Here is a 27790-nt window from a genome sequence, read left to right on the forward strand (position 1 = left end):
TGTTTGAAGTTTCCCTCAGTTTGGATAGTGAAAATAAACTCATCTGTTTTGAGTCGGTCCCACTTCCTAGATCTTGTGCACTGGTGCAATTTGCATTCCAAATTCTGCACTGGAATGTTTTTGAAACAAAAAAATCTGTCTCCCTTAAAATTTCTTTCAAAAAGGATACTGCAACAACAATAGATTATTATGTTTTGTAAAACATTTTCTTAAGGCTTACACTACTTTAGCCCTGGTCTACACTATGAGTTTAGGTCTAATTTAGCAGCGTCAGATCGATTTAACCCTGCACCCATCCACGTGACTAAGCTATTTTTGTCAACTTAAAGGGCTCTTAAAATCGATTTCTGTACTCCTCCCCGACGAGGGGATTAGCACGGAAATTGACATCGCCGGGTCGAATTTTGGGTAGTGTGGACGCAATTCTATGGTATTGGCCTCTGGGAGCTATCCCAGAGTGCTCCATTGTGACCGCTCTGGACAGCACATTCAACTCAGATGCTCTAGCCAGGTAGACAGGAAAAGCACCAGGAATTTTTGTATTTCATTTCCTGTTTGGCCAGTGTGGCGAGCTCATCAGCAGAGGTGACCATGCAGAGCTCATTAGCACAGGTGACTATGCAGTCCCAGAATTGCAAAAGAGCTCCAGCATGGACTGAACGGGAGGTACTGGATCTGATCGCTCTATGGGGAGACGAATCCATGCTATTGGAACTCCGTTCCAAAAGATGAAATGCCAAAATATTTGAAAAAATCTCCAAGGGTATGATGGACAGAGGCTATAACAGGGACCTGCAGCAGAGCCATGTGAAAATTAAGGAGCTCAGGCAAGCCTAGCAAAAAACCGAAGAGGCAAATGGCTGCTCTGGGTCAGAGCCCCCGACATGCCGCTTTTATGATGAGCTGCTTGCAGTTCTAGGGGGTGCCCCTACCACTACCTCACCCCGTCCATGGAGTCTCACGCAACAGGGATGAGGATTTGGGGGACGAGGAAGAGGAGGAGGAGGAGGATAGCGCACAACAGGCAAGTGGAGAAACCATTCTCCCAGACAGCCAGGAACTGTTTCTCACCCTGGAGCCAATACGCTCTGAACCCTCCCAAGGTGGGCTCCCGGACCATGAAGCCAGAGACGGCACCTCTGGTGAGTGTACCTTTGTAAATATAATACATGGTTTAAAAGCAAGCGTGTTTAATGATTAATTTGCCCTGAAGACTTGGGATGCATTTGCGGCCAGTACAGCTACTTGAAAAGTCTGTTAACATGTCTGGGGATGGAGCGGAAATCCTCCAGGGACATTATTAAGGGAACAATCAGAGGTGGCCATTGAAAAGAAATCATCCCCACTTTTAGCCACGCGGTGGGAGGGGGGCCGTTCACGCTGAGCAGTTTGCATTTGCCAGGCAGGGATCTTCCCTGATACTAGTCACGTGGTGGGAGGAGGGGGGAAGTGATCATCCCAGAGAATTGGGTGTGTGTGGGGGGTTAGTTGGGTTTCTGCTGCATGTTAACCCGAAAACCACAGCCCCTCCTTTTAAATGGCCAACCCAACGGGTGCTTGGTATGGGAAAGGAGGGTGCTGCTGTCCGAAACCATTACAACATGTTATGAAGGTTGAAGAAGCTGAAAGACTGTGGCTTACCATGGCTGCCTGCAAGCCGAATTCTGTTGCCCGGCCCTGTGTGTGTGATCTCTCTCACCAAACCAGCAGGCCCTCAATATAAAAGGCAAAATGTCACCTTGTACCGAAAGCACATGTGCTGTGTAATGTTAACAGCTTGGTTCACCCTGAAAGAGTCTACCCATTGTTCTCTAAAATGTGTCTTTTTAAATACTACTCTCCCTTTTTTTCCTCCTGCAGCTGCAAATGTTTCAACACTCCTCCCAGAGGCTAGCGTAGATAAGAAAGAGAAAAAAACACACTCACGATGAAATGTTCTCTGAGCTCATGCAGTCCTCCCTCACTGAAAGACCTCAGCAGAATGCGTGGAGGCAAACAGTGGCAGAGTCCAGGAAAGCAGAAAATGAACACGAGGCCAGGAGGGACGAGCAAGATGAGAGGTTGTGGGAGCAAGAGGAGAGGTGGCGGCAGCATGATGAGAGGAGGATGCAATGCTGAGGCTACTGGGGGATCAAACTGATATGCTCCGGCGTCTGGTGGAGCTGCAGGAAAGGCATCAGGAGCACAGCGCGCCACTGTAGCCGCCTGCCCACCTCCCCAGGTTCCATAGCCTACTCACCCAGATGCCCAAGGATGCAGGGAGGCGGGGCCCTCTGGGCACCCAACCACTTCACCCCAGAGGACTGCCCAAGCAACAGAAGGCTGACATTCAATAAGTTTTGAAGTGCAGTGTGGCCTCGTCTGTCCCTCCTCCCTCACCCGACCCAGTGCTTCCCTCCTTCTCCACCTTTTCCGGGCTCCCTTGGCAGTTATCCCTCTATTGGTGTGATGAATTAATAAAGAATGCATGATTTTGAAACAACAATGACTTTATCGCCTCTGCAAGCGGTGATTGAAGGGGGGAGGGCGGTTGGCTTACAGGGAAGTAGAGTGAACCAAGCGGGCGGGTTTTCATCAAGGAGAAATAAACCGAACTGTTATACCGTAGCCTGGCCAATCATGAAACTGGTTTTCAAAGCTTCTCTGATGCGCAGCGTGCCCTGCTGTGCTCTTCTAATCGCCCTGGTGTCTGGCTGTGCGTAATCAGTGGCCAGGCAATTTGCCTCAACCTCCCACCCCACCATAAACGTCTCCCCCTTACTCTCACAAATATTGTGGAGCACACAGCAAGAAGCAATAACAATGGGAATACTGGTTTCGCTGAGGTCTAACCGAGTCAGTAAACTGCACCAGTGCGCTTTTTCCAAATGCACATTCTACCACCATTCTGCACTTGCTCAGCCTATAGTTGAACAGCTCCTTACTAAAAAGAAAAGGAGTACTTGTGGCACCTTAGAGACTAACCAATTTATTTGAGCATAAGCTTTTGTGAGCTACAGCTCACTTCATCAGATGCATTCAGTGCAAAATACAGTGGGGAGATTTATATACACAGAGAACACGAAACAATGGGTGTTATCATACACACTGTAAGGAGAGTGATCACTTAAGATGAGCTAATACCAGCAGGAGAGCCGGGGGGGGGAGGAGGGGGAGAAAACCTTTTGTAGTGATAATCAAGGTGGGCCATTTTCAGCAGTTGACAAGAACGTCTGAGGAACAGTGGGGAGGGGGGGAATAAACATGGGGAAATAGTTTTACTTTGTGTAATGACCCATCCACTCCCAGTCTCTATTCAAGCCTAAGTTAATTGTATCCAGTTTGCAAATTAATTCCAATTCAGCAGTCTCTCATTGGAGTCTGTTTTTGAAGTCTTTTTGTTGTAATATTGTGAATTTTAGATCTGTAATCAAGTGACCAGAGAGATTGAAGTGTTCTCCGACTGGTTTATGAATAATTCTTGACATCTGATTTGTGTCTATTTATTCTTTTATGTAGAGACTGTCCAGTTTGACCAATGTACATGGCAGAGGGGCATTGCTGGCGCATGATGGCATATATCACATTGGTACATGTGCAGGTGAATGAGCCTCTGATAGTGTGGCTGATGTTATTAGGCCCTAAGATGGTGTCCCCTGAATAGATATGTGGGCACAGTTGGCAATGGGCTTTGTTGCAAGGATAGGTTCCTGGGTTAGTGGTTCTGTTGTATGGTATGTGGTTGCTGGTGAGTATTTGCTTCAGGTTGGGGGGCTGTCTGTAAGCAAGGACTGGCCTGTCTCCCAAGATCTGTGAGAGTGATGGGTCGTCCTTCAGGATAGGTTGTAGATCCTTGATGATGCGTTGGAGCGGTTTTAGTTGGGGGCTGAAGGTGATGACTAGTAGCATTCTGTTATTTTCTTTGTTGGGCTTGTCCTGTAGTAGGTGACTTCTGGGCACACTTCTGGCTCTGTCAATCTGTTTCTTCACTTCAGCAGGTGCGTATTGTAGTTGTAAGAACACTTGATAGAGATCTTGTAGATGTTTGTCTCTGTCTGAGGGGTTGGAGCAAATGCGGTTGTATTGTAGAGCTTGGCTGTAGACAATGGATCATGTGGTATGATCTGGGTGAAAGCTGGAGGCATGTAGGTAGGAATAGCGGTCAGTAGGTTTCCGGTATAGGGTGGTGTTTATATGACCATCGCTTATTAGCACCGTAGTGTCCAGGAAGTGGATCTCTTGTGTGGACTGGTCCAGGCTGAGGTTGACGGTGGGATGGAGATTGTTGAAATCATGGTGGAATTCCTCAAGGGCTTCTTTTCCATGGGTCCAGATGATGAAGATGTCATCAATATAGCACAAGTAGAGTAGGGGCATTAGGGGATGAGAGCTGAGGAAGCGTTGTTCTAAGTCAGCCATAAAAATGTTGGCATACTGTGGGGCCGTGCGGGTACCCATAGCAGTGCCGCTGATCTGAAGGTATACATTGTCCCCAAATGTGAAATAGTTATGGGTGAGGACAAAGTCACAAAGTTCAGCCACCAGGTTTGCCATGACATTATTGGGGATACTGTTCCTGATGGCTTGTAGTCCATCTTTGTGTGGAATGTTGGTGTAGAGGGCTTCTACATCCATAGTGGCCAGGATGGTGTTAACAGGAAGATCACCGATGGATTGTAGTTTCCTCAGGAAGTCAGTGGTGTCTTGAAGATAGCTGGGAGTGCTGGTAGCGTAGGGCCTGAGGAGGGAGTCTACATAGCCAGACAATCCTGCTGTCAGGGTGCCAATGCCTGAGATGATGGGGCGTCCAGGATTTCCAGGTTTATGGATCTTGGGTAGCAGATAGAATACCTCAGGTCGGGGTTCCAGAGGTGTGTCTGTGCGGATTTGTTCTTGTGCTTTTTCAGGGAGTTTCTTGAGCAAATGGAGTAGTTTCTTTTGGTAACCCTCAGTGGGATCAGAGGGTAATGGCTTGTAGAAAGTGGTGTTGGAGAGCTGCCTAGCAGCCTCTTGTTCATATTCCGACCTATTCATGATGACGACAGCACCTCCTTTGTCAGCCTTATTGATTATGATGTCAGAGTTGTTTCTGAGGCTGTGGATGGCATTGTGTTCTGCACGGCTGAGGTTATGGAGCAAGTGATGCTACTTTTCCACAATTTCAGCCCGTGCACATCGGCGGAAGCACTCTATGTAGAAGTCCAGTCTGTTGTTTCGACCTTCAGGAGGAGTGCACCCAGAATCCTTCTTTTTGTAGTGTTGGTAGGAAGGTCTCTGTGGATTAGTATGTTGTTCAGAGGTGTGTTGGAAATATTTCTTGAGTCGGAGACGTCGAAAATAGGATTCTAGGTCACCACAGAACTGTATCATGTTCATGGGGGTGGAGGGGCAGAAGGAGAGGTCCCAAGATAGGACAGATTCTTCTGCTGGGCTAAGATTACTACTGTCCCGGGTGCCTCTGTATGGCTTCATCAGCCATGGTTTTAAGGGGTAGGTTGGGTCCCCAAGGATAACTATAGGAATTTCAACATCCCCAACAGTTATTTTCTGGTCTGGGAAGTAAGTCCCTTCCCACAGCTGTTCAAACAGACCAGAGTTCCTGAAGATGTGAGTGTCATGTACCTTTCCCGGCCATCCCATGTTGATGTTGGTGAAATGTCCCTTGTGATCCACCAGTGCTTGCAGCACCATTGAAAAGTACCCCTTATGATTTATGTACTGGCTGCCAAGGTGGTCCAGTCCCATGATAGGGATATTGCGTTCCATCTATTCCCACCACAGTTAGGGAATCCCATTGCAGCAAAGCCATCCACTATAACCTGTACATTTCCCAGAGTCACTACCCTTGATAGCAGCAGCTCAGAGATTGCGTTGATTCCCGACTGACTGGTAGTTGGCGTTGCAAGCTATCACCACTTGCTTGTGAACTGTGAGGGCTGCTCTCATCTTGGTATTCTTGTGCTTCAGGGCAGGGAAAGCAAGTCACAAAGTTCCATGAAGGTGCCCTTATGCATGCAAAAGTTTTGCAGCCACTGGGAATCATCCCAGACCTGCAACACTGTGTGGTCCCACCAGTCTGTGCTTGTTTCCCAGGCCCAGAATCAGCGTTCCACAGCATGAGCCTGTACTTTGCCAGGGCCCGTACTTTGAGAGAAGTCTGTGTCCATGTCCTCATCACTCTCATCACCGCGCTGCCGTCGCCTCCTCGCCTGCTTTTGCAGGTTCTGGTTCTGCACATACTGAAGGATAATGCCCAAGGTGTTTACAATGCTCATAAGTGTTGTGGTGATCTGAGCGGGCTCCATGCTTGCTGTGGTATGGCCTCTGCAGGAGAGCAGAGTTGCAGTGGAAGCGGTGGCTGATGACGGTTTGCACAGCGCACATTTCTCGAGGAAGAAAACATGTACCCGGGAGCCCATGACAGACAACATGGAGAAATTCACAATTGAGACAATAGCAGCAGAGCAGAGTTTCAGTGGAAGCGGTGGATGATGACAGTTAGCAGTCCTACTGCACTGGCTGCTGAAAGCAGTATGGTGTCTGCATGGAAAAAAGGCGTGAAACGATTGTCTGCTGTTGCTTTCACAGAGGGAGGGGCGACTGACAACATGTACCCAAAACTACCCACAACAATGTTTCTGCCCCATCAGGCATTGGGAGCTTAACCCAGAATTCCAATGGATGGCGGAAACTGTGGGAACTATGGGATAGCCACCCACAGTGCACCGCTCCGTAAGCTGATGCTAGCCACGGTAGTGAGGACGCACTCTGCCAACCTAATGCGCTTAGTGTGGACATATGCAATCGACTGTATAAAATCGATTTCTATAATATCGACCTAATTTTGTAGTGTCGACATACTTACAAAGTAGCAGCTTTAAGCTGTTTGTTATCCTGTGTTACAAGCACTAATTGGAGTCCCACATTGATGAGATGGATTCAGGTTTGCTATAATCAATGAGCTATTCTTTCAGGATAACTTGCAGAAATTCTTCCAAAACAGTGGAATTCCATCATAATAGTGCTTATGGTAAAAGGAGCACTACCTGTTCCTAAACTGGGCTATTTTTCTGTTTGTTATGACTAGGTCAAATATATTCTACAGGGCCTGTATAGATATCCCCAGAGGCACTGAACTGCTGGTGTGGTACAATGACAGCTACACATCTTTCTTTGGAATCCCTTTACAGTGTATTGCACAGGATGAAAATTGTAAGTATTTTATTTCTAACTATATGTCCACAGTGCATATTTCACAATTAATCTGTTTTGTGCCTTGTGTTTCTTAAGAAGTATGAAGTAAACTGTGGATATTTATTTAAGGTAAGCTGGACGATTACAAAGTAAGGCTCTGATTCTGGAAATCCTTAAGATATATGACTTCATTGGAACATGAAGTATGAGTAAAACGCACATACCTACAGGTGGGCAGGACTCAGATCTAAAGTGCAGGTTCCCCCTATGGCATAGCAACATATGAAATCCCTCCTTACTAGGGATTTATTACCAGTTTATTCTCTGTTTACTTCCCCAACCCTCTCGCTAGTTGCCAGTTCTATCATAGGATTTACTCTCTTGCCAAAAAGATAACATAATGTGATCTTTCCAGGCACTGTCAATGCTGCTTCATTGTATTACTGTGGGATGTGTTGATGGAGGCCTAGGCTGGCTGTCCATAAAGATGGGGTCCTTGTGGTTAGAGGAAATGCTAGTTCCTTTAAATAAAGGCTAATTAGAAATAACCTGATATGATGATGGAGCCCCCATCCTGTCACAATTATCCCCAATTCCATTCATTCCTCTCCCCTGCCATTTTATTTTACTGCAAATTTTAAAAAAGCATATAATTTATATCACAGACCCAGTCATGCAAGGTGCTGTGTATACTTTTCTTCAGTGGGAATTAAGAGTGCTCAGCACCTCATAGGATTGGTCTGTTTGGGTAGGTGTGTGTGTGTAGGACTACCTTCTTTCAGCTTGCATCAGAGAACTCTTTTCCATTGTGACAGCCATGTGTTCTATGTGGTGGAAGAAGCAAATAATAAATGCTTGAATGACTTTGGCCAAAAATGACCCTGTGGCTGCAAGCGCATAATCAACTATATATTATATTTTTTCAGTCAAATACTTGGATACTTAAACAGCTATACTGAGATGAACTTGAGTCTCTTAGCAACTTAAATACTGAACCAGGCAGCAATAAAACAGCAAGATACTAGGGATTAAACTGTCAAAAATAAACATCCTTTTTCATCTGGAGTTTTCAAATCTGTTATACTTGAGAGGAATTTTAAAGACATTAAATTACTGGCCATAATGTTTAGCACTAAAAAAATCATCCGCTCCAGTTGGTAATTCAGAAATATTATTTGCATTTCTGTGAGTTTTACTTTACAAAATCATTTTTTTAAATGATACAGTGAACAAAATCCCATCACAGTTAAATCTTTAAATATTGTCACTTACTGCTTCGCTACAAGGGAAACCAAGGAGTTTCATCCACAAGCTAGGGAGACTGACAGAAAGAGAAAAATTCATCTCTGGGCAGAGGGCCAGCACCAGGCTTATGCATAACCTAAGTGCCACTTAAACCCTCAAAATAGCCCTTGTGCTGGTCCTCTGCACAAGGGTGAATTTTACCCACAATGAACTGTGAAATATTACTTAGCTCTGAAACCTCATTATTTGAGTCTCTTGATGAGGTTTTATGCTTACAATTTTTTAAAAATTAAATGTCCCTTGTGTGACACAGAAACGTAAAACAGAGTTATGAAAAGAAAAGTTTACGTATAACAGGCTCTACTGCACATGTTGTTCCATACACCTAAGATGTTTGGATGTGTTTTAAAAACTGTACTGCAGTGCACATCCTACTGGAGGTAACGCTACTCATAAAATAGGTTCTCAGATTGTACAGTGAAAAGCACCATAGAAAGGACTAGACATAGCTAAATTAAATAACATGGATTACCATGTTTGTTTTGGTTGAGGAAACATTTAAAAAATAATTTTGTAAAGGAACTTTGTATTATTTACAGTATGATATCAAAATAGGTTTGTACTGCATTTTTTTATTTCAGTATTTTTAATTTCAGTAACTATTCAGACATTAATCACAATCATTCATTGAACAGACCATTTGAAACTGCTACTGTATCTCAACTAGACATACTTGTATTCAGAAGGTAAATCTGTGTGTGTATGTGTGTGTGTGAAAAAGAGAGAGAAAGAAATCCCCAAATGCTATATTAAAAGAATGTTATGGTTGCAAATTCAAGCACTCCAAAGTTATGAAACACCAGAATTTAAGACATCCATGTGACATTGTGCGTTATGGTACAGTCTTTAAGCACATGATCACCTACCATTTTTTCCACAGAATCCCTGCCTCATTCAATGCACAAGATGGACAGTGCTCAAGGAATGAGGCAGATCTCAGATATTTCTTTTATATGTGACTCCCCATGATTCATTTACTGCACAACATCCAAATGCTGCACTAAATGCAAAATTTTATTTTCTCATGTGTTGCATTGTGCTCATCGTCAAAATATGAGAGTGCCTCACAAACCTTAATTAATCTATCTTTTCAACACCTCTGTGAGGTAGAGAAGTATTAGTAATCCCATTATATTGGTGGGGAACTGAGGTACAAAGATATTTAGGCATATATTTTGCAAGGTCTCATGATGAACTAAATCCTACTAGCCTTAATCATGCAAGCAATTACATTGAAGACACTGGATTTGTATTGTACAGGCTTTGTGTGTATGAATGAGGGTGTAATATTACCCTTTAGTGACTGCCCATTGATAGGATAAGGGAACTACTGCTGTGTCTGTTTTCTGCAACACAGAGATTTGATACAGTGTAAGCCCAGCAGAATTTTCTCTCCGAAGTGAATCCTATCATACTTCTAACCATTCTTGTCAATCTTCTCTGGACCTTTACAAACTCTCAAACCTCTCTTCAGATGACTTCCTACATGTCAGAACCAGCTTCTCCAGTCGGATCACATTCTCATTCCAGCCCTTTGTCTATGTGTTATAATAACATTAAATTGTTTGAATCTAGTCAGTTGAAAATAGACTTCGAATATTTTTGATTTTCTCCCCAAATTGTGTTAGTTTTAAGAAATAGTAAAGCAGATCTTATTTACTTTTTTGTTTTCTCCCAGTGAATGTCCCTTCAACTGTAATGGAGGCCATGTCCAGACCAGACACTCTACAGCCATTTAACAAAAGTAGCAAACTACCCCCTGCCACTCCACAGCGATCCATAGTATTTCCACAGACTCCGTGTAGCAGAAATTTTTCTCTTCTGGATAAGTCTGGGCCCATCGAGTCAGGATTTAACCAGATCAGTGTCAAAAACCAACGAGTTCTTGCAAGCCCAACGTCAACGAGCCAACTAAATTCTGAGTTCAGTGACTGGCACCTTTGGAAATGTGGGCAATGCTTTAAGACTTTCACCCAGCGGATCCTCTTACAGATGCATGTGTGTACACAGAACCCTGACAGGTAAAACACAGGCTTTCTTTATTTCTGTATGGATGGGTAGCCAGACCCTCTGCTTTTTACTTTTATCACACTGTTATCATTTCCAAAACTAAACCGTTATTAGGAGGAGCCTGTACAACATAATACATCTGTGGCTGTGTGAAGTAAGCTGATAATGGCCATTGCTTGACTTCACATTTTGTAAAAACATTTGGTACCTAAATGTACAGACAAGAGGTAATAGCCAAGAATATAATCTTGTTTTCAGAATGGTTTGGTACATCTGTTAAAGGGAACAAAACAGAAGGAAATTTTATTAATATTATGGATGAAAAAATGAGGTCAAGATAATGAAAAGTCTCTTTGTCTTCCAAAGATAATATAACTTGCTGTTCAGTGGCTGTCATAATCATTTCAGGGTTCACCTATAGTGTGCAATGTGTATGAACTTAATTAAGTACTAAGAGGTAATGAATTGGAATTTTTTGCTTAGTACTATTTTTCTTCAGAGCATGCAAACCCATAAATCGTGGAAAGCTGTCAAAAGGAAATACCTACTCCACTAGTGATGTGGAGGAAAACAGATGCCACTTATTCAATAAACTAATATCCACACAGAAGAAAAATGTTGACTAGATACCTCAGAGTCAAAGTTGGTTTGAAAGTTTGTCAATAGAGAATTTTATGGCCATGAACTGAGGATGAAATTTAGCTGAACAAGTGAATTAAAATTTCAGGTACTCTGACAAGTGGCAGAGTAGATATAATGGAACTATTATTTATGAATCAAAGCTGGTTTATTTGACAATCTTGATCGCTGGCAGCACAAAAGACAAAAATCAAATTACTTCAACAAAAAAGACTGCCCACGTTTTGTCTCTCCTTCAGCTGTGAAGAAGGCTTGAGTAAAACAGCTGAATCTCCTGGAAAATCATTCTAAATGCAGCACTCGAATGCAAGTTACATTTGACAAAAATGCAATAGAAGTATATAATGTGTGTGTTTGTGTAATAAGCATATATCCTATGCTGCTGGATAAAAATAGATGAAGTTTAAAGTGTGTGTGGTAGAACTAGGGTCCAGAACTTAATCTCGACTAGAATTTTGAGAGTTGTTAAAATTTTGCATGCGGCAAAACCTTTTCAAGTTTCAGTGCCCTTTAGCTATTTCTAAAGTGCACGCTGGCTCCAGCAGAAACAAAGCATTGTCATGTTAAAAATATATATTTGTATAGAAAAATAGCTTTTATTGCTTTTTTCATACTATAAATTATGTAATTTTCTGATAGCAGCCAACTTTCAACTGCCTCCTGAGTTCCCACAATATGTAACACAACCAAAACTGCCAGAGAAAAATATTTTCCCATAGTTCTCTAAAACATTGTTTGGGATTTTAGCAATATGATTCCCAACTGTATTCATTGTGATTCACATAGCTAAAACCTCTGGCAACGTTTTGAAAATATAGGAGTTAGGAGTATAGGTTCTTGAATTTAGATTCCAGATTTTTCTGTGTTCTCATATCCCTAACTAGAAATCACTATTATTTAAACTTATGTCATGGCCAGGCTTTTCTCCTACTATAAATAGCATTAGTAGAGCATATAGCTAGCAACATAGGAACTGGAAAAGAAGTATCTTTGCTTATTTCTAGGAACACCTCTTATTTCTTAAAGTAATTTCCTGACAACAAGAAATCAAGGTGTAAATTGCCAAGGCTCGTTTGCCTGCTGGCCTTAGATACTGTATGCAACTCTTAGGATTGGAATTTCTCTCCGCTATCTACTGCACCACTCTAGCTGATAAACAGCTACCTGTTTATTGTCAGAAATTTGTAAACACACCAGCCACTGCATCTTTGATGTGAAGGAAATAGCTGTGGCTGCCTCCTCTAGCAAAGGCCTTGAGACTATCTAGTCTGGCGCTGTGTTTGTTTTTCAGGCATCATGATTAACTATACGTGGTCAAAGCAGGAAAAGGATCCTTGAATGTAGCTATGATCCCCACTTCATAGTGGGAAATTTAAGAAATGCAAACTATTTGGGATTTGGGAAATACAAAGAAAGAAATGACTTAAAACTTCCTTTATCTCAGAAGAAATCTGAATGAGAGTGGAGGATAAGATAAGAGTGAAAAAGAACAGAAAAAAATGTTTTTCAATCAGCCCCTGCGAACAGAATACTATTCAGCAGGCAGAAGTTTGAATATATAAATACTGGATAATAGTGAACCCAAGATGAGGAGGGTCCCATGTTCTCCCAGAAGTTTCTTTGAATTTGAGATTAATTAAGATTTTAGTGAAAGCTTATTTGCCCCTTTCATTTACTTCCCCTTTCCCACTGAGGTCTTTTTTTTTTTCCTGTTTGTTAAATAATGTCGTTTCTCTGGAGTCACTTGATGGGTGGGGAGGTAAGATCTAAATCCATCCAGATTTGACCCAGGGACCATCCAAGCCTCTGGAGTTTTTCCTTAAACTCTTGCCCACACAGAGGCAATTTGACCCTCTATTCCTTGAACCAGGAGTCAGAAATCCCTTTTCTCTTCTGTTTTTCTGCTGCAGAAATTCCCAACAATCCCATTTGGGGGGCTCCAGAAAGGGGTAAGCGAAAGCCTTCAATCACAGTGAATCATTTTCAGACAAATATTTTCATTTATTTTTTTAAAAATCAGCAATAGTTCTTAGAATGACCAGTTTTTATTTACATCTTTCTTTTTTCTCTCTTTGATTGTCATGTACACTATGTAGTGGTGTTAACAGAGGGAGGATGCCTGCACTTCCCAGGTGTTGCTTGTGGCCCACTTTCATATTCAATGTGTATGTGTGATATTTACTCTTGTTGATTGTCATGTATTTAAGCTGATGATTGGAGGGTAGACACTATCCATGCAAGTGTGTCCTTGGTGGGTGCATTCTGGACGTTAACTGAACCTCGTGCTCTTTGTTTCCTTGAAGTATATTAATGTACACTTTGTTCTGCTATTACAGTTCAGCAATGAATGTCTGGTTATTTTTTTTAAGATTAAGTTGTCAATTTAATTGATGTTTTTCTCTAGGCACCATGGCTCTACCCCAGTTGGTATTTTTCTTGCAATACATTTTTCTTTGTAGGATGTGTATCTGTTGCCCTAATTAACTAATTACTTAATTTTTAAAAACCTATAGCAACCAAACAGAAAAGAAATCCTGTGAACAATGTCTATTTCTATTTATAGAGTGACTATGGATTATTGTGCAATTAAAGTAAATGTCTTGCTGAATTGAACATTTGTTCTTGCATACTCTTTTTTCAAAAAGGTTTGCAGGCTTCCAGCACTTATAGTTAAGAGTAGCAAAAGGTGCACAAAATGGTACCACTCCCCTACTGCTTCAGAAGTTTAGAAACACATGAGCTATTTTGTTCTTTACTAAATGATGGCCCTAAAAGTCAGAAGAGGGCTTGACTCTGTGATCCTTACTTCTACTGAGTTGTACTTACACATGTTTGTAGTCTTGTTGGCTGCAATGGGGCTACTCTGTTTGAATAAGTACTATTTGGTGTGAGTAAGAGTTGCAGGAGTAGGCCCATAGTTAGTAAATATAACAAAACCTGTCAATCTGAGCCCTGTGAGAACTTCAAGATGTAGGCTAGTTCTTAAATGTCACTTTGCAGAATCATGTCCTCTCCATTCAGTTTGACAGGGACTGAGTACCTGCATGAAACCCTTTATGAATACTCATGGTGAGTAACTTCAAATGTTCCATGTGGTAGGGTCCAAGGCAACTGATTGTTTTAACTAAAGCATCCACAACTGGGCACTCCCTCACTAATCCTGCCCCTCTGCAGGGACTATGCCAACACCTTCTTCACCTCTCTAAAACAATCATTTTGGGCCATTCAGAATGGCAGCTGGAGCGTATCACTGACACCCTGAGTTGCATTTTCCCCTCTCATTAACCATACAAAACAGCAGATTCCACTCCAATGCCATATCCATTCAGTTATGAAGAGGGTACTGAAACTTTGGCCCAGGTCTGCAGTTCTGCTCCAAAACCACTGACGTGTGTGTGAGAGCAATTCATGGAGTCCTTTCCCTGAAGGCAGAGAGTACCAGCATCACAACATGCCCTGCTTTCATTGACTCAGGTAATGTAAAAACTAAGGTGATGCCTGAATTGGAGTCTTCCATCTTCCCGTAAAGCCTTGGCGCCAAACTGCTTGTTTAGTGGGGAAAGCCATGGTGTCCCACTCCCTGACATTCTGACATTATGCAATATGTCTTTGTTTCTTCACTAGCAACAAGGACCTACACTTAGCCCTCTGACAGTGAGAAATGTGTCTGCAGCTGTATGTCAGGCTTTCTCCTATTGGCTAGTACTTCTCTAGTTGAGGAAACAATGAATCTGATTCACCATTTGGCTTTGCTGATTTGACAGTATTTCAATGAAAGGTTTACAGGTATTCAAAAACTCACTGTTACAAGCAACTCATTCTCAAAAGATTTATACTGGAGTTCTATGAGACCCATGAAGATAGTGAATGAAACTGTGTGAAGAGGCCCATAAAAGACCAGCTTACCATAAAAGAGAAAGTAATTGAGATTTTTTTCAGGACTCTGATCATGCAGCCCATCATTCAAATATTTCCTCCAATTTATGCTGGAGACAGTGTAAAGAAATGGAACACATGTTCATATGAGCTGGATTAGTGCAGGAGTTCTGCCCTTTTGGATTCAGAAGACATGTTGCAATACCGAAGAAATGGGCACAAGAGAAATAGATTAATTGGATCAATCTTTTACTAAAAGAAGACTGGAAAAAGTGGTTTCAAACCTATGTATTTCTGTGTTGGGGTTTACTTAAATGAGAAAACAGTAAATAAATGGTCTTATTCTAGTGCAATCTCCCCAAAAAGTTATACAATTGATTGGATAAGCATGCATCTTTTGAGTGAAATTCAGTTAAGTGCATAGGTGGTGTTTGACTTTGTGGTGATCACCCCCAGAAAGTGGACTACAAAAAAAAAAAAAAAAGGATTTTTAGCACTGGGAAAAGAAAACAGCAATAATGGTTTCAATAGAATTTATACATTCAAGAGACAGGTTTAAAGTACACTCAAAAAACAAAGTTCTTAACCATTTCTGTGAGCTTGAAAATTTAATTTGAGAATGTTGTAAACCCTTAGATGCCAGAGATTCACCCATACTTAAAGAAATTCTTTAAAAAAAATATACTTTAGATGTCTGAGCCCATAGCTTTTACATTCATGAGTGCACCCAGGGGAGACCCTCACATGAGTAAGGGTCATTGGATTGGTCTCTAAAGGAGAGAGATTGAGGGCCCGTACAAGCTGATGATCTAACACTGTAGAATCTACTTACACAAGTTTAATGTTATCAAAGATGGGTAACTAAATGGATTTCTAGTACATGAGGCAAATGAGAGCTGGGCAATTTTGTCTGTGGGCAGAATTTGCCTCTTAGGTAGGGAGATATGCTTTCTTTGAGTTTGGATGAGAAGATGAAGCATATGGCCTAATTTTTAAGAAGAGAGGATTAGAAGATAGGACTGCTATGTTCTTTTTGTTGACTCTCAGTGATATCCTATATGTACATTTCTTTGTTTAAGTTAAACTATCTTTAAAATTGGTATAATAATACCTAATTCAGAGATGTATTTGTTAGGCTTAATTAACGTTTCTAAAGCACTATGAAAGCCTTTCTGAAGTGCTACAATATGGAGATGTAAATTAATTATTATTATTATTAATTATTATTATTATATTACTTCTAGCACACAGTGATGGGGAGAAAATTCTAGGATAGATTTTTACAGAAAAATTACGTTTCAAAGATTCTTAGGACCATATTTTCATACACAGATGCATATGTTTCACCTATAAAATATGCATATAATAGTTTACGTGCATGTAAATATGTATTCACATGTAGAAGAGGGTATTCTTGATACTTACCCATTCATGCATAAAAGTAACTGCAGAGAAACTCAAATTTGCTGGAGCATCTACTTGTATATGACCCCAGACCAACTAAGCTGTTACCCATATGGGTAACTTTAAACACATGGGCAGTTTATTTGAAGTCAATGGCACTAGCACATGCCTAAAGTTATACATTTGTGGAAGAGCTTTGTAAATATCTTATCTACTTCCTTTGCACTGCAAGCAGTTCCCAATATGCAGAACTGTATGAGTTTTTGAATGAGGGGTTGTGGATGGGGTCAGAACCATGTTGCAGCTTCAACCTAGGTGCCTCTTTTTGAAAATTCAGCCTATAAAGTCCACCATTTTGGTTTTCATTTCATGAGCCCTATTCTCTCCATGACCCTGAGAATAAGGGGGCCACCATCTTCATACGGTTTTCCGGAGCAGAGCAAAATGATGGCACAGGAGATAACTGCTACATCAAAGACAACCCTGCTCTGAAGGTGTCCATGTACTCACCGAACCGATCATCCCTCACATTCAGTCCCGCTGCACTGCTTTCATTTTTTAAAAACAATGTATTGATTTCTTTCTGCTAAGAAAAAAATCAACCCAAGTACAGTAAAAATGGTTACAAAACAAAATTAGAACTTTTCTGCTTATTTTATACTCTTTTTCTTGGAAAATACCATAAAATATTATAGCAGTATTCAAAAAGTCATACAGTTCTGCATATTAGGAATTGCCTGCAGTTCAAAGAAAGTAGATAAGACATTTACAAATTGTCAGCTCATACATTTATGCATGCATAAATTTGTCTTCTTTTTAAAACAAGCTTTGCTTAATTTATGATTATGTATCTAGCTCCAAAATACTTTATTGATCCCTTTCTTGATTAATCTGATTGGAGATATGCATCATTTATACAGACTCACACAAGGGGTTAATTTATTTGGTGAAATAACATCTTTTATAGTCAATCCTGCAAGGTTTGGGTGAAAGGCAACAAAATGAGAGACAAGGGACATAAGAATAGACAATCTTCTACAAAGTTCATCATTTTGTGCATCATACAGTGTAATGCACTACGGATAATATAAAATGTAAATTGTCATCATGGACAAGAAATTGAGTTTGAATCAATGTGGGGGCTAATGGCAACATTTTATCTGGCTTCTTAATGTTTGCTCATAACTAATTTACTACTGTCAAGTATTTACATACAAAGAATGGTGTGACTTCTCACAATGTGAAATTAATCATATTGACTGTTGTTAAAAAATAAAAGATTAATTGGTTTTATTTAGTGTCTTATTGTTTATTATGGGAGCTGTTAAAAATAGATAACCAGAGGCTAATAAACGTTAATGGTCCCTTTCACTATTAGAAAATCAATTGTTCATGGATATGGCATATCTTAATATATTATTTTTGCTTAAAAATGTTTAATCCTAAAAAGCCTGAATTTACATATCTGTTTGATTGTCCATTAACAATGATTTGAAGAAGCAATAAAGCTGAAAAACATATTTCTCTTGTCTTCCAGCAATGGTAATAGATATACATTAGTTATCAGTGTTTATTTAAAATATATTATTTCAAATGCACTTACATAATTTTTAAAGAGAATAGGGAAAACAATGTTAGTATAATCATCCAGACCAGGTAGTCTTTCCACAACTTTTATATATATCTTTCAAACTTCTTTGAAAGCAGTTAGATAGATTTTCAAATGTAAGTAATTAAAATTGTATAGTATTGAGTTATTGACCAAAACCACACTATTAATCAAGCAAAAAAAATTCTACAATCAGTGCTCAGTACTCTGAAGCACTATAAAATAATAGTATTTGTGATCAGCGATGCAAGCAGACACAATTAAGCAGCTCACTTGACAAATGAGAGGGTACACTTTATTTTGCACTTAATTGAATTGTTGTACATGCTTGGTCACCACTGTCTCCTTCCCTTTAGTTTTGGTTTCTAGCCATTTGAACATACACATTTGTTAAAGAGAGAGCAATTAAGACAGCAAGAGTTGTGCCCTGAATTCCTGCTCTCTATAAAAATCATTAATATCCCTTAAGACATTCTTAATTTTCTTTAAAAAAAAAATTTGATAAATGGAACAGAACCCTGCCACTGATTTACTTTAAATGTCCTCACAGATAGAAAGCGTTCCAAATACTGAAGTAGTTTACCAAATTGTTATGACATAGAGAAACGTGGGGGTGGAGGGAATTAAATCTATTTTGCCGCAACAGAAATTGATTTACTTTGTATATGTTTCTCAGAACACTTTTTGCCACTTTAACAAGTTAGTAATGGTATTGCTACTCAAACTATTGTCCTGTCTCATCCTTCTATCTCTCAGCCTCTTCCTTCTACTTGAGTTTGTATTGATGTTGTTATAATTCTGAACTTGTGGCATCACAGTCAGTTCACTGCAAGAAATTAAGATGTCACAAAAACAGAATTATGATTTCATTTCAGGATCACACAAAAGGAAAATCCAGGCCAGGATGGAAAAACCTATTAATTAAGTGCAAATGTCTTCAATAGCAGCAAGAATACAGAAACGTAATAGAAAAAGCAAAAGTTTGTTATTGTTTTCCAAATTTGTCTCATTGTGAAAGTTCCTCTTTAAAGAGCTTGACTTTTTGGAGTGTGCAAGGGATTAGAAAAATAATATTTTCAAATGGTCATAGAAAGAATAGCTATACCAGGTAAAATTTTTATCTAAGCCTGAATTAATGCTAGAGAGGAATAGGACTTTCTGAGTCTGATAATATAGGGCTCAAATCCCTATGTTAGAGGGAGTTTTCAGTGCATAAGGAATACAGTATTGGCCCCTTAGTTTGAGGAAACTATAAAAAAGTCAGACATATAATCTAACCCAGGTTTTGTGTATACCTGAAGAATACTTTGACTATATTGGGGGCCTTGTAGGATCTCTGGCAGTTTCTATACATGGATTCTGTCCTCTAAATTTGCATAGTGGTTCATGGGGCGGGGGTGGGGTGGGGGGTGAATTGCATGTCTTCTACTATAGATCCAGAGATTCACATCCAGACTCCTCTTTGAAAACTAAGAAATTAATTTGAAAAAATTAGCTTGCACCACCCAGGTTGTTTTCTATTTACTGAAATAGAAAGTAGTGATCACATGGTGTTTCTATTGTTTTGCAGACCCTATCAGTGTGGCCACTGCTCCCAATCTTTCTCCCAACCTTCGGAACTAAGAAACCATGTAGTCACCCATTCCAGTGACAGACCTTTCAAGTGCGGCTATTGCGGCCGTGCCTTTGCTGGTGCTACAACACTCAACAATCATATCCGGACGCATACGGGGGAAAAACCCTTTAAGTAAGTACCTAAAGCTACCAATGTTGATCAAGAATGAGCAGAGAGGGAATGGCATTGCAGTTGTCCACCCACAATAGCCATGTATAACAGCCCATGGGAGAGCTTCTTTTGAAAGCCAAAGTCAAGATTCCAGACAGACTCATTAGCAGTGTGACTGAAATCAGAATCAAACCAGGCATGTATGCAGATACCTAGTACATGTATGGCCCAGAGCAAATGTCTGTCATCCAATCAAAACTTGATTATTTTAATTTAAATAGCAGTTTAACAATTGTGTCTCAATTAGAGAACCTTAGTTGAAAATGTCTGACAAACTGAAGAGGATGGGTCGAGGCTGTGCTGTAACTGGCATAATATGGTTCATCCCTGTTTTGTGAATACACTGAAGTAACTCATATACCAGTTAATTTGTAATTGTTAATCACATACAGAGAAAAATAGACTCAGAACCATTGGACAGGAAAAACACTATGTGTAATCCATGACATGACTCTAGTAAACTCAAAATAAAACCCATAAAAATAATTTGCAAATGCAGTGATCAGAGAAAATCAGCTGTCTGTCAAGGTGGTTTTCAATTTTTAGTTAAACAATACTGTGCTGGAAACTTTGAATATAGTTCAACAAAATCGTTGATACAAACATTCTGAATTCAAACATTCTTTGGGTGTTTGGAAACAAACCTTGTTTCAGATCTTGTGAATGTCATTGTCTCTATCATTGGCCAATCCCAAACCTGAAATCGGAATACACCCAAATTTGGTAGGGTGGGAAATCTAAAGCTGAATTTTTGTGGCTTGGGCCCATCTTTATTTGCAAGTGCATTCTTAGGACAAGTGGTTACCTGTTGTTGTAACTGTCTCTGCAGTTCTGCAGCTGTAGTGTTTTACATGTAGTCATACCCTGTGTGCAGGTTTCAATGTACATGTACACAGTGAGACCTTTATTATCTACATTTCATGAAGCACTTCTTTAAGAGGTGTAAGTTCAGATAACAGAGGGAATTTAACAAGATCTGCAGGCTTCTGCACTTTTGAGGTAGTACAGAAATCACTTCTCTACCTTAGCTAGCTATTCACTTAAAATAAAACCCAACACTCAGCCAAGCCACAGACATTTGTTTGTTCGTTTGTTTGTTTCTGTATTTGAGAGGCTGGTGCACAGCTGGTTAATACAGGTTTCTACTTCATGCAGATAAAGGACTCTGCTCTGACCAACTACTTACTTAATCTAGTAGGCTCTTATAGAAGAAAATGTATATTAGTAAAAAGTCTCTCTCTCTCTCTTAGCTGAATTGAGAGACATGGATTCATATAATTTTCTGCCTGGAACTAATACCTCCCTGGGAAAAAATAACCAAACCATTATTTTCTGTAAATACCCGGTGTTCTGTGGGGATGAGGAAATAAGGAGTTGAAGGGAGAGAGTGTCTTTCCCAGTTCACTACGTGCCCCCACTCAACATGATTTTTCTTTGCCTGTATTTCATGCCAGGCTAATGTAAGAGAGCTCCTGTCACTGAACCCTTCACAGCAAGATCCCATCAGAGTTGCCCACCCTCCATATATGGCCACAAGAGACGCATGGCCTCCATGCATGTGTGCACTTGGGAATGGAAGGACAGAATCAGAATTCTGGGCACATCCCATACAGTAGATTTTGGGGACCAGGAATAGAAAATAGGACAGCTTTGTGGGTGTCAAGTCATGGAATCCTGCAGCCTCAACAATGTCACCCACAGTGCCAGTATCTTGAGTGAACAGAGTCCATAGAAAGAGAGACAAAAATAGTGCTAGCAATCAGATTGATTTTTATCTAGTTGCTGTGTAAATAGATTTTAGTAATTAATTGAAGAGGTTTCCAGGTCAAAGTGGAAAATAGATTTCTTTTAATGTTAAGGTGTTACTTATGTGTAACCTTGTTGACTCCACTTAATTTTTTTTCTTAACGTCCTGTTTTTGTCATGTTTCCAATAGAGCTGTTATTTTGCCCCATTTACAATCATTAATTTCCCCCCCCCTTTGGTCTGGTGATTTTTTTCTTTTCCATAATGTTCTTTGTGACCACAACACAATCTCATTCTTGAAAGAAACTGTTTAGTTAAGTACTATGTAATTAACAGATATTCTGGGGTGGTGTTTTGTTTTTTGTTTCTTTTGTTGCTCATGTTAAGATATACATGTACTTGACACTATGGATCTGCCCTTTCTTAAAGGTGAAATGCAGAGCAGCGAAATATATAAATAAATGTATGTGCATGCATACATATGCACACCCTTTACTGTTTCCTTATGATGGGTAAGAACAACATTGTACAATGGTTTTAGGTTTTTTTTAAACCTGCTTAATACAAGAAACATCCGTTCTAATTTCTCTGTTTTTTGCTGAAGGTCTTTACAAGAGCTTTGGAGGACCCTGAATAGTGATGTCACATGGAGCTAAACTGGAGCTCCAACTCTCCCTGTCCCCAGATGTCAGAGGCGGGGATCCATATTCTTATGTGCTGATCCTGCAAGCTTCTCCACAAGTGCAGACCCCCGCACTGATGCGGACCAGCATGCAGGGGGGTGCGCATAAGATTATCCAGAAATCGATTTACCCTCCCCTTCAGTTGTGGGGAGAGACCGAGCTGCAGCTTATGTACCTCACAGAGGTGTTGTGAGGATAAATACAGTAAAAAGATTATCAATTACTTTGAGATCTACTGATGAAAAGGACTATTTAAAAGATAGATACTATTATTGGTTTGTATATCACCACCATTCAGATCCTCCTAAGTTGCTGCCAAATCTTCCAGCAGAAGAAAGAATTGAGGGATTGATTCTAAAGTTAAAACAAAAATAAAAAACAAAAAGGAAAAACCCCAAACACATTCTGAGGCTATTTTTAAATATCAAGGAGTAGTACATGGTTCAAAGACAATTTTTGTGGTTTTGCTTTGCAATGTACTTTATAATATATATATTTACAAAGGGGATTTGAGCATATGCTTACTTAAAAAGTGCAAAACTAAAAAGTCCATTGGTTTAAACTCACCATACCCCTAAAGGACAGGCAATCATGGCAATGTAGACAGAGTTTAACGTGTTCTAGCTGAATAGGCTTTGGAAATATTCTTGCAATTAACAAAACAGATAATTGACATATGTTCAGAAAGTTGCTGTTTTTTTAAATATTTTTTAATTTTAAAGGGCCAGGTAAGCATTTAACTAGCCATTTATACAATATTGGCCTAATATACACAGAATCACAGTGATTATGCACACAGATTAGTCACACAACTTCATGCACTTTTTTGCATGTAGAGTTGTGTGCTCACAATTTTAAAAAAGACAAATATTTTAAAATCCCTTCACAATTTGTTTAAAAGTTATTTAAAAATTATTATTAAAGGGGTAGTCTGTGATTGGTTCAGTGTGGGAGAAGGTTCTTTTGCTGCAAGGTCTAGCTGTGTGTGGGATTGTGTGTGAGAGGGAGACTTTTCTATTTGCATTTCCCTATAGATTAAAAAAAAGCTAAGTGAGGTTATGTGTAATCAAAGCTCTGGCTACATTGTCTGGGCAGCAGGTCCAGTTGGAAGGGATTTCTTTTCATCATCAAAAGCTAGGAACTGAGCCTCATCATTGTAATGTTTTATGTATTCTTATCTCACTGAAGTCTCCACTATGACTCTTAATCTGGAACAAAGCTCTCAACCAAATTAGAAGGTAGGAAAAAGCAGAAAATTATTGAGCAAGCCACTATCCTATGTTCTACTACTACAGCCTGTTCCAGTTCAGTGACATTAGCTAAAGATGAGTTAAAGGAACATGATGTTGCTGCTGTGACAACCACTAACAGTGACAGGGTTCTGTGCAGCAAACTAGGAGAACAGTGACATGAGTACTATTTGGCCAAACAGTACTTCCTGAAAAACCACCATGATGTCAATGCTGTTTGAGACCCTTAGAAAACCAGCCATGCTATTGAGCAAAGCGAAAGTATGTACACTCCCTTCTTTCTCTCCCCTCCCGCCGCCCTTAATCAAATTAGTAAAAGAGGGATATGTGCTGTGGACAAGGCAAGAGCTTGCTACATCTTGCATATGGTGTCACTGTATGAAAAACAACAAGGATCCAGTTTTCAGTAATGGCCTCTAACTTGGTGGCACAGTTTTAAATCATTCTTGTGTGTGAGCCTGACACGGGGCCTATGGACCACTTAAGTCCCACAAAGGGCTCTCAAAGAGCTTATGTGGAACTTTAGTACATGGCTCTTTTGTTGGCCTTCTGCTCAGGGGTAAATGAAACCCACAATGCATTTTAGAAATAATTATTAGTGGTTGTACAGAACATCTGTCCCCTCTGATTGCACCTTCATAGCAGGTAGTAGGAAGAATAACTACTAATAGTTACAGCCACAATTATGTAATAACAAATCTTCACCTTCAAAAATAAAGATTGCGTTGAGGCTGGTCTGAAAATCTGGCCGAAAATCTCAGAGAGAATCAGGATGGGTTATGATCTACATGTTAGCCTTGTTAGTGATCACTGTTGACCTGAACTATTGTCTCTCTGCAATAACTTTAAGGAACATTTTTGCTTCCACATATACTAGATGCCTACCGCCTTCCCCGCCAATTATCAGTTTACTTAACTAGCGCACAACATTAAACACTTATGGCTCAATATATGCATGTATCTGTCTTTGTTGGTCCATTTGAAGAATACAGCATACTACACCAATTACTTTACAGAGAGTATGTGGGAAAGGACAGCCATTACAGAGAAAACCCACAGCACAATGCTGGAAAATTTATTTCCTTTTCACTGTCCACTTTCTGTTTTTCTTTCCTTCTACTTTATCCTAAGCCTGTGATACTGATGGCTGTGATGGCCCACCACATCTGTTCATATCTGGATATTTACTTACAGCTTGATCCTCCAGTGTGCTGAGCAACCTAGCCCCAAACCAACAAAACACTTGAATATGTGTTTAATTTTAAGCATTTTAAACTAAGCATATGCATAGTCCCATTCTTTTTAATGGGATTTAAGCATGAGTTTAAGGTTTTTGCTGAATAGGAATGGGATTACATATGCACATAAAGTGCTTTGTTGAATCTGGGCCACACATACAAAATTAACATTTGTAAACAAACTGGTTCACTAAATATTTACATATTGAAGTGATTTCCTTCCTTCGTTCCTGGTCCACATTTTTAGCAATGGACTTTTAACTTTTCAAATTGCTGTCAAGACAGTTATACCAAAAATTATTTAGGCACCTAAACACGTAGCATGATTTTCAAAAATGATGTGTACCCTCAGCTCCTATTAACTTTACTGGGATTTCTAGTTTATTCAACACCTCTGCAAATCAAGCCACTTTTTGTGTATCCAAATATTAATTTAGAAGCCTAATTTTACAGACACATGTTTGAAAAATCTTAGCCTACATATATCATATATGCAATATATAGGTAAACACTGCTGTGTAGATCTACATAGGTCTGTATTGGTCTAGAATGTGTACACAACACACATATATCAAATAACAAAATGCAAAGTTGAGGAAATTGCAGAGACTTGTATAGCCTAAACTAATCCTGGCACCAAAACTGATTCCAGTTCCTTCATGATTTTTTATATATAAGAATATAATTTGCAAGTTTGTCAAGTAATGAAAAGTAGTATATTTTGACATACTAATCCTGTAACTAATCAGTTTTCTAATAAACAATCAGCAATACACTAATGTGTCATCAGCACTTCAGGAACTCTGGAGAGAGGATGATCTGCACATAGACGTTAATGAATACACCAAAAATCATTAGGCAATCAATACTTCTGAGTTATTTTCATTGAGCTGATAATGTATCAGACCTAACGCTGACATTTTACATTTGTCAAGATCACAGTGCAGTTTTTAACAGTGGAACAGTCTGCTAAAAATATTCCCAGAAAGACAATCAAAGAAACACAATATACAGACTTTGATGTTCTGTGCTGGTACAATAGCTTAGATGAATGAATAATATCTGTGCTGTGGGTTCCTAAACATTTTTTTTTCTAAAAATGACTAACATGTAGAACATATCACAATTATGAATGTATGTAAATATCTTCTTACTCTTTTTTTGTAAATGGCAAATCCTGTAATAAATCACCTTCAGTAATTTATATGGGTGGTTTTCAACCTTTCCAGACTGCTATACCCCTTTCAGGAGTCTGATTTGTCTTGCATACCCCCAAGTTTCACCTCACTTAAAAACTACTTGCTTACAAAATCAGACATAAAAATACAACGCAGCATACTACCACTGAAAAATTGCTTATGTTCTCATTTTTACCATATAATTATAAAATAAATCGATTGGAATATAAATATTGTACTTACATTTCAGTGTACAGTATATAGAGCCATATAAACAAGTTATTGTCTGAATGAAATTTTAGTTTGTACTGACTTCACTATTGCTTTTTATGTAGCCTGCAGTTAAGGTAGGCAAATATCTAGATAAGTTGATGTACCCGCAGTAGACCTCTGCGTAGCCCCAGGGGCATGTGTACCTCTGGTTGAGAACCACTGATTTATAATACTGAAGAGAGAAAGATGGATACAAGGTAACAGCCATTGTTTTCCTCACTTTTTGAAGATTGGAAATTAATTCATTATAGTGATGCTTTTATTGATGAAGATACATCATCACACAGCTCCATTAAATTAATGGTGGCTTTATGAGTGAGAGCCTTACAGTGAAAAATCTGCTGTATTCCTAGCTCATTGTACAATTATATCTAGCATTCACAATGCTAATTAAGAGGACACAATATGGGAAGAAGTTAAAATGAGATACACAGTGGATTCTCTTTTACTAGAAGGCCAGATGACTCATTCTGAACTAGAGAAACCCTTTTTCTTTTCCCTCAAACTTCATATCTTAATTCTCTGATTATTTTGCCACAGATTGTAGTTCACTGGAGAGGGGGGAAGGGTAATGAAAAGACTTAAAAGACAATGAAACACACACTGCTGATTGTAAGAATTCTTCTCACCCCCTCCCCACAACTATATCAAATGCTGTGGATGTTTTCAGACAATTGATTAACCAAGCACTAATCCCACCAGATTGTTTAAAGTAAACCCAACTATATAGTAACAGATAAATACAGAGTTTTTCTCTTATTACACTAAGAAATTATTGCTCTACAGCTTCTCGTCTTTCAATAGGTGAATTTCTGATTTTTAAATTAGCAGAAGGTGAAATTCTATTTGTCATCAATTTCTCCTCGGGGGTTACAGAGCAGAAAACTGCAGCCAAGCTGCTGCTTTGATGGCTCACTCCTAAAAATCTCTTTTTGTTCTTTATCTATTTGAACTGACAGTGATCAGAGCTACAGCAGGACAGGCCTCTCTGGAGAAATCACCTTCCCCCTGTCTATTGACAGATTCCTCTGTTCTGAATCAGACAGGCCTTGTCCCATCATAGGCATTAAGGTCTTGGAAGTAGCCACCAATTAAACCTCTTGAGCCGGTAAAATCTGAAGCCACTTTTGAGTGTCTGTTCTGATTAGACAGGATGAGACAAAGCCCATCACTCCTCGCCTCCCCCCAAGAGCAGCTCCCCAGTCTCAATTTTCTCTCTTGCCTTCACCAGGTGCGAGAGGTGTGAGAGGAGCTTCACACAAGCCACCCAGCTGAGTCGACACCAGAGGATGCCCAATGAGTGCAAGCCAATAACAGAAAGCACAGAATCAATTGAAGTGGATTAACTGATTGACTGGTTGGAATTAAACTGCAAGGAAAGTCATGATTAAATGTCACGGACACTTAAGCAAAACCAAAGATTTCCTCTGAGCAACTTTCAATCAGTCCCAGAAAACCAAAAGCAGTAATAAAATAAGTAAGATGTTAAGAGATATTGATCCTGGCATGGAAGTAAGACCAGGAAAGAGATTATTTATTTATGACTAGGGATAAGACTTATTTCAATGGACAAATAACCTGGGACTGCTAACATTTCAAGTCCCACCATGTATTGCTTTA

General features: G+C 39.7%; 1 protein-coding gene across 1 annotated transcript in view; it reads left to right on the plus strand.

The window, feature by feature from the left end:
* Positions 1-27516, plus strand: part of PRDM6 (PR/SET domain 6) — a 92438-nt gene extending 64922 nt beyond the window's left edge. Inside the window, exons 4-7 of the mRNA XM_077816358.1 lie at positions 7067-7191; positions 10157-10499; positions 19587-19763; positions 27402-27516. Coding sequence (XP_077672484.1) covers positions 7067-7191; positions 10157-10499; positions 19587-19763; positions 27402-27516 — 760 coding nt within the window. The remainder of the gene's footprint in view (positions 1-7066; positions 7192-10156; positions 10500-19586; positions 19764-27401) is intronic.
* Positions 27517-27790: the final 274 nt, after the last annotated feature.

The sequence above is a fragment of the Eretmochelys imbricata genome, chromosome 5, assembly GCF_965152235.1.
Source record: "Eretmochelys imbricata isolate rEreImb1 chromosome 5, rEreImb1.hap1, whole genome shotgun sequence".
Lineage (NCBI taxonomy): Eukaryota > Metazoa > Chordata > Testudines > Cheloniidae > Eretmochelys > Eretmochelys imbricata.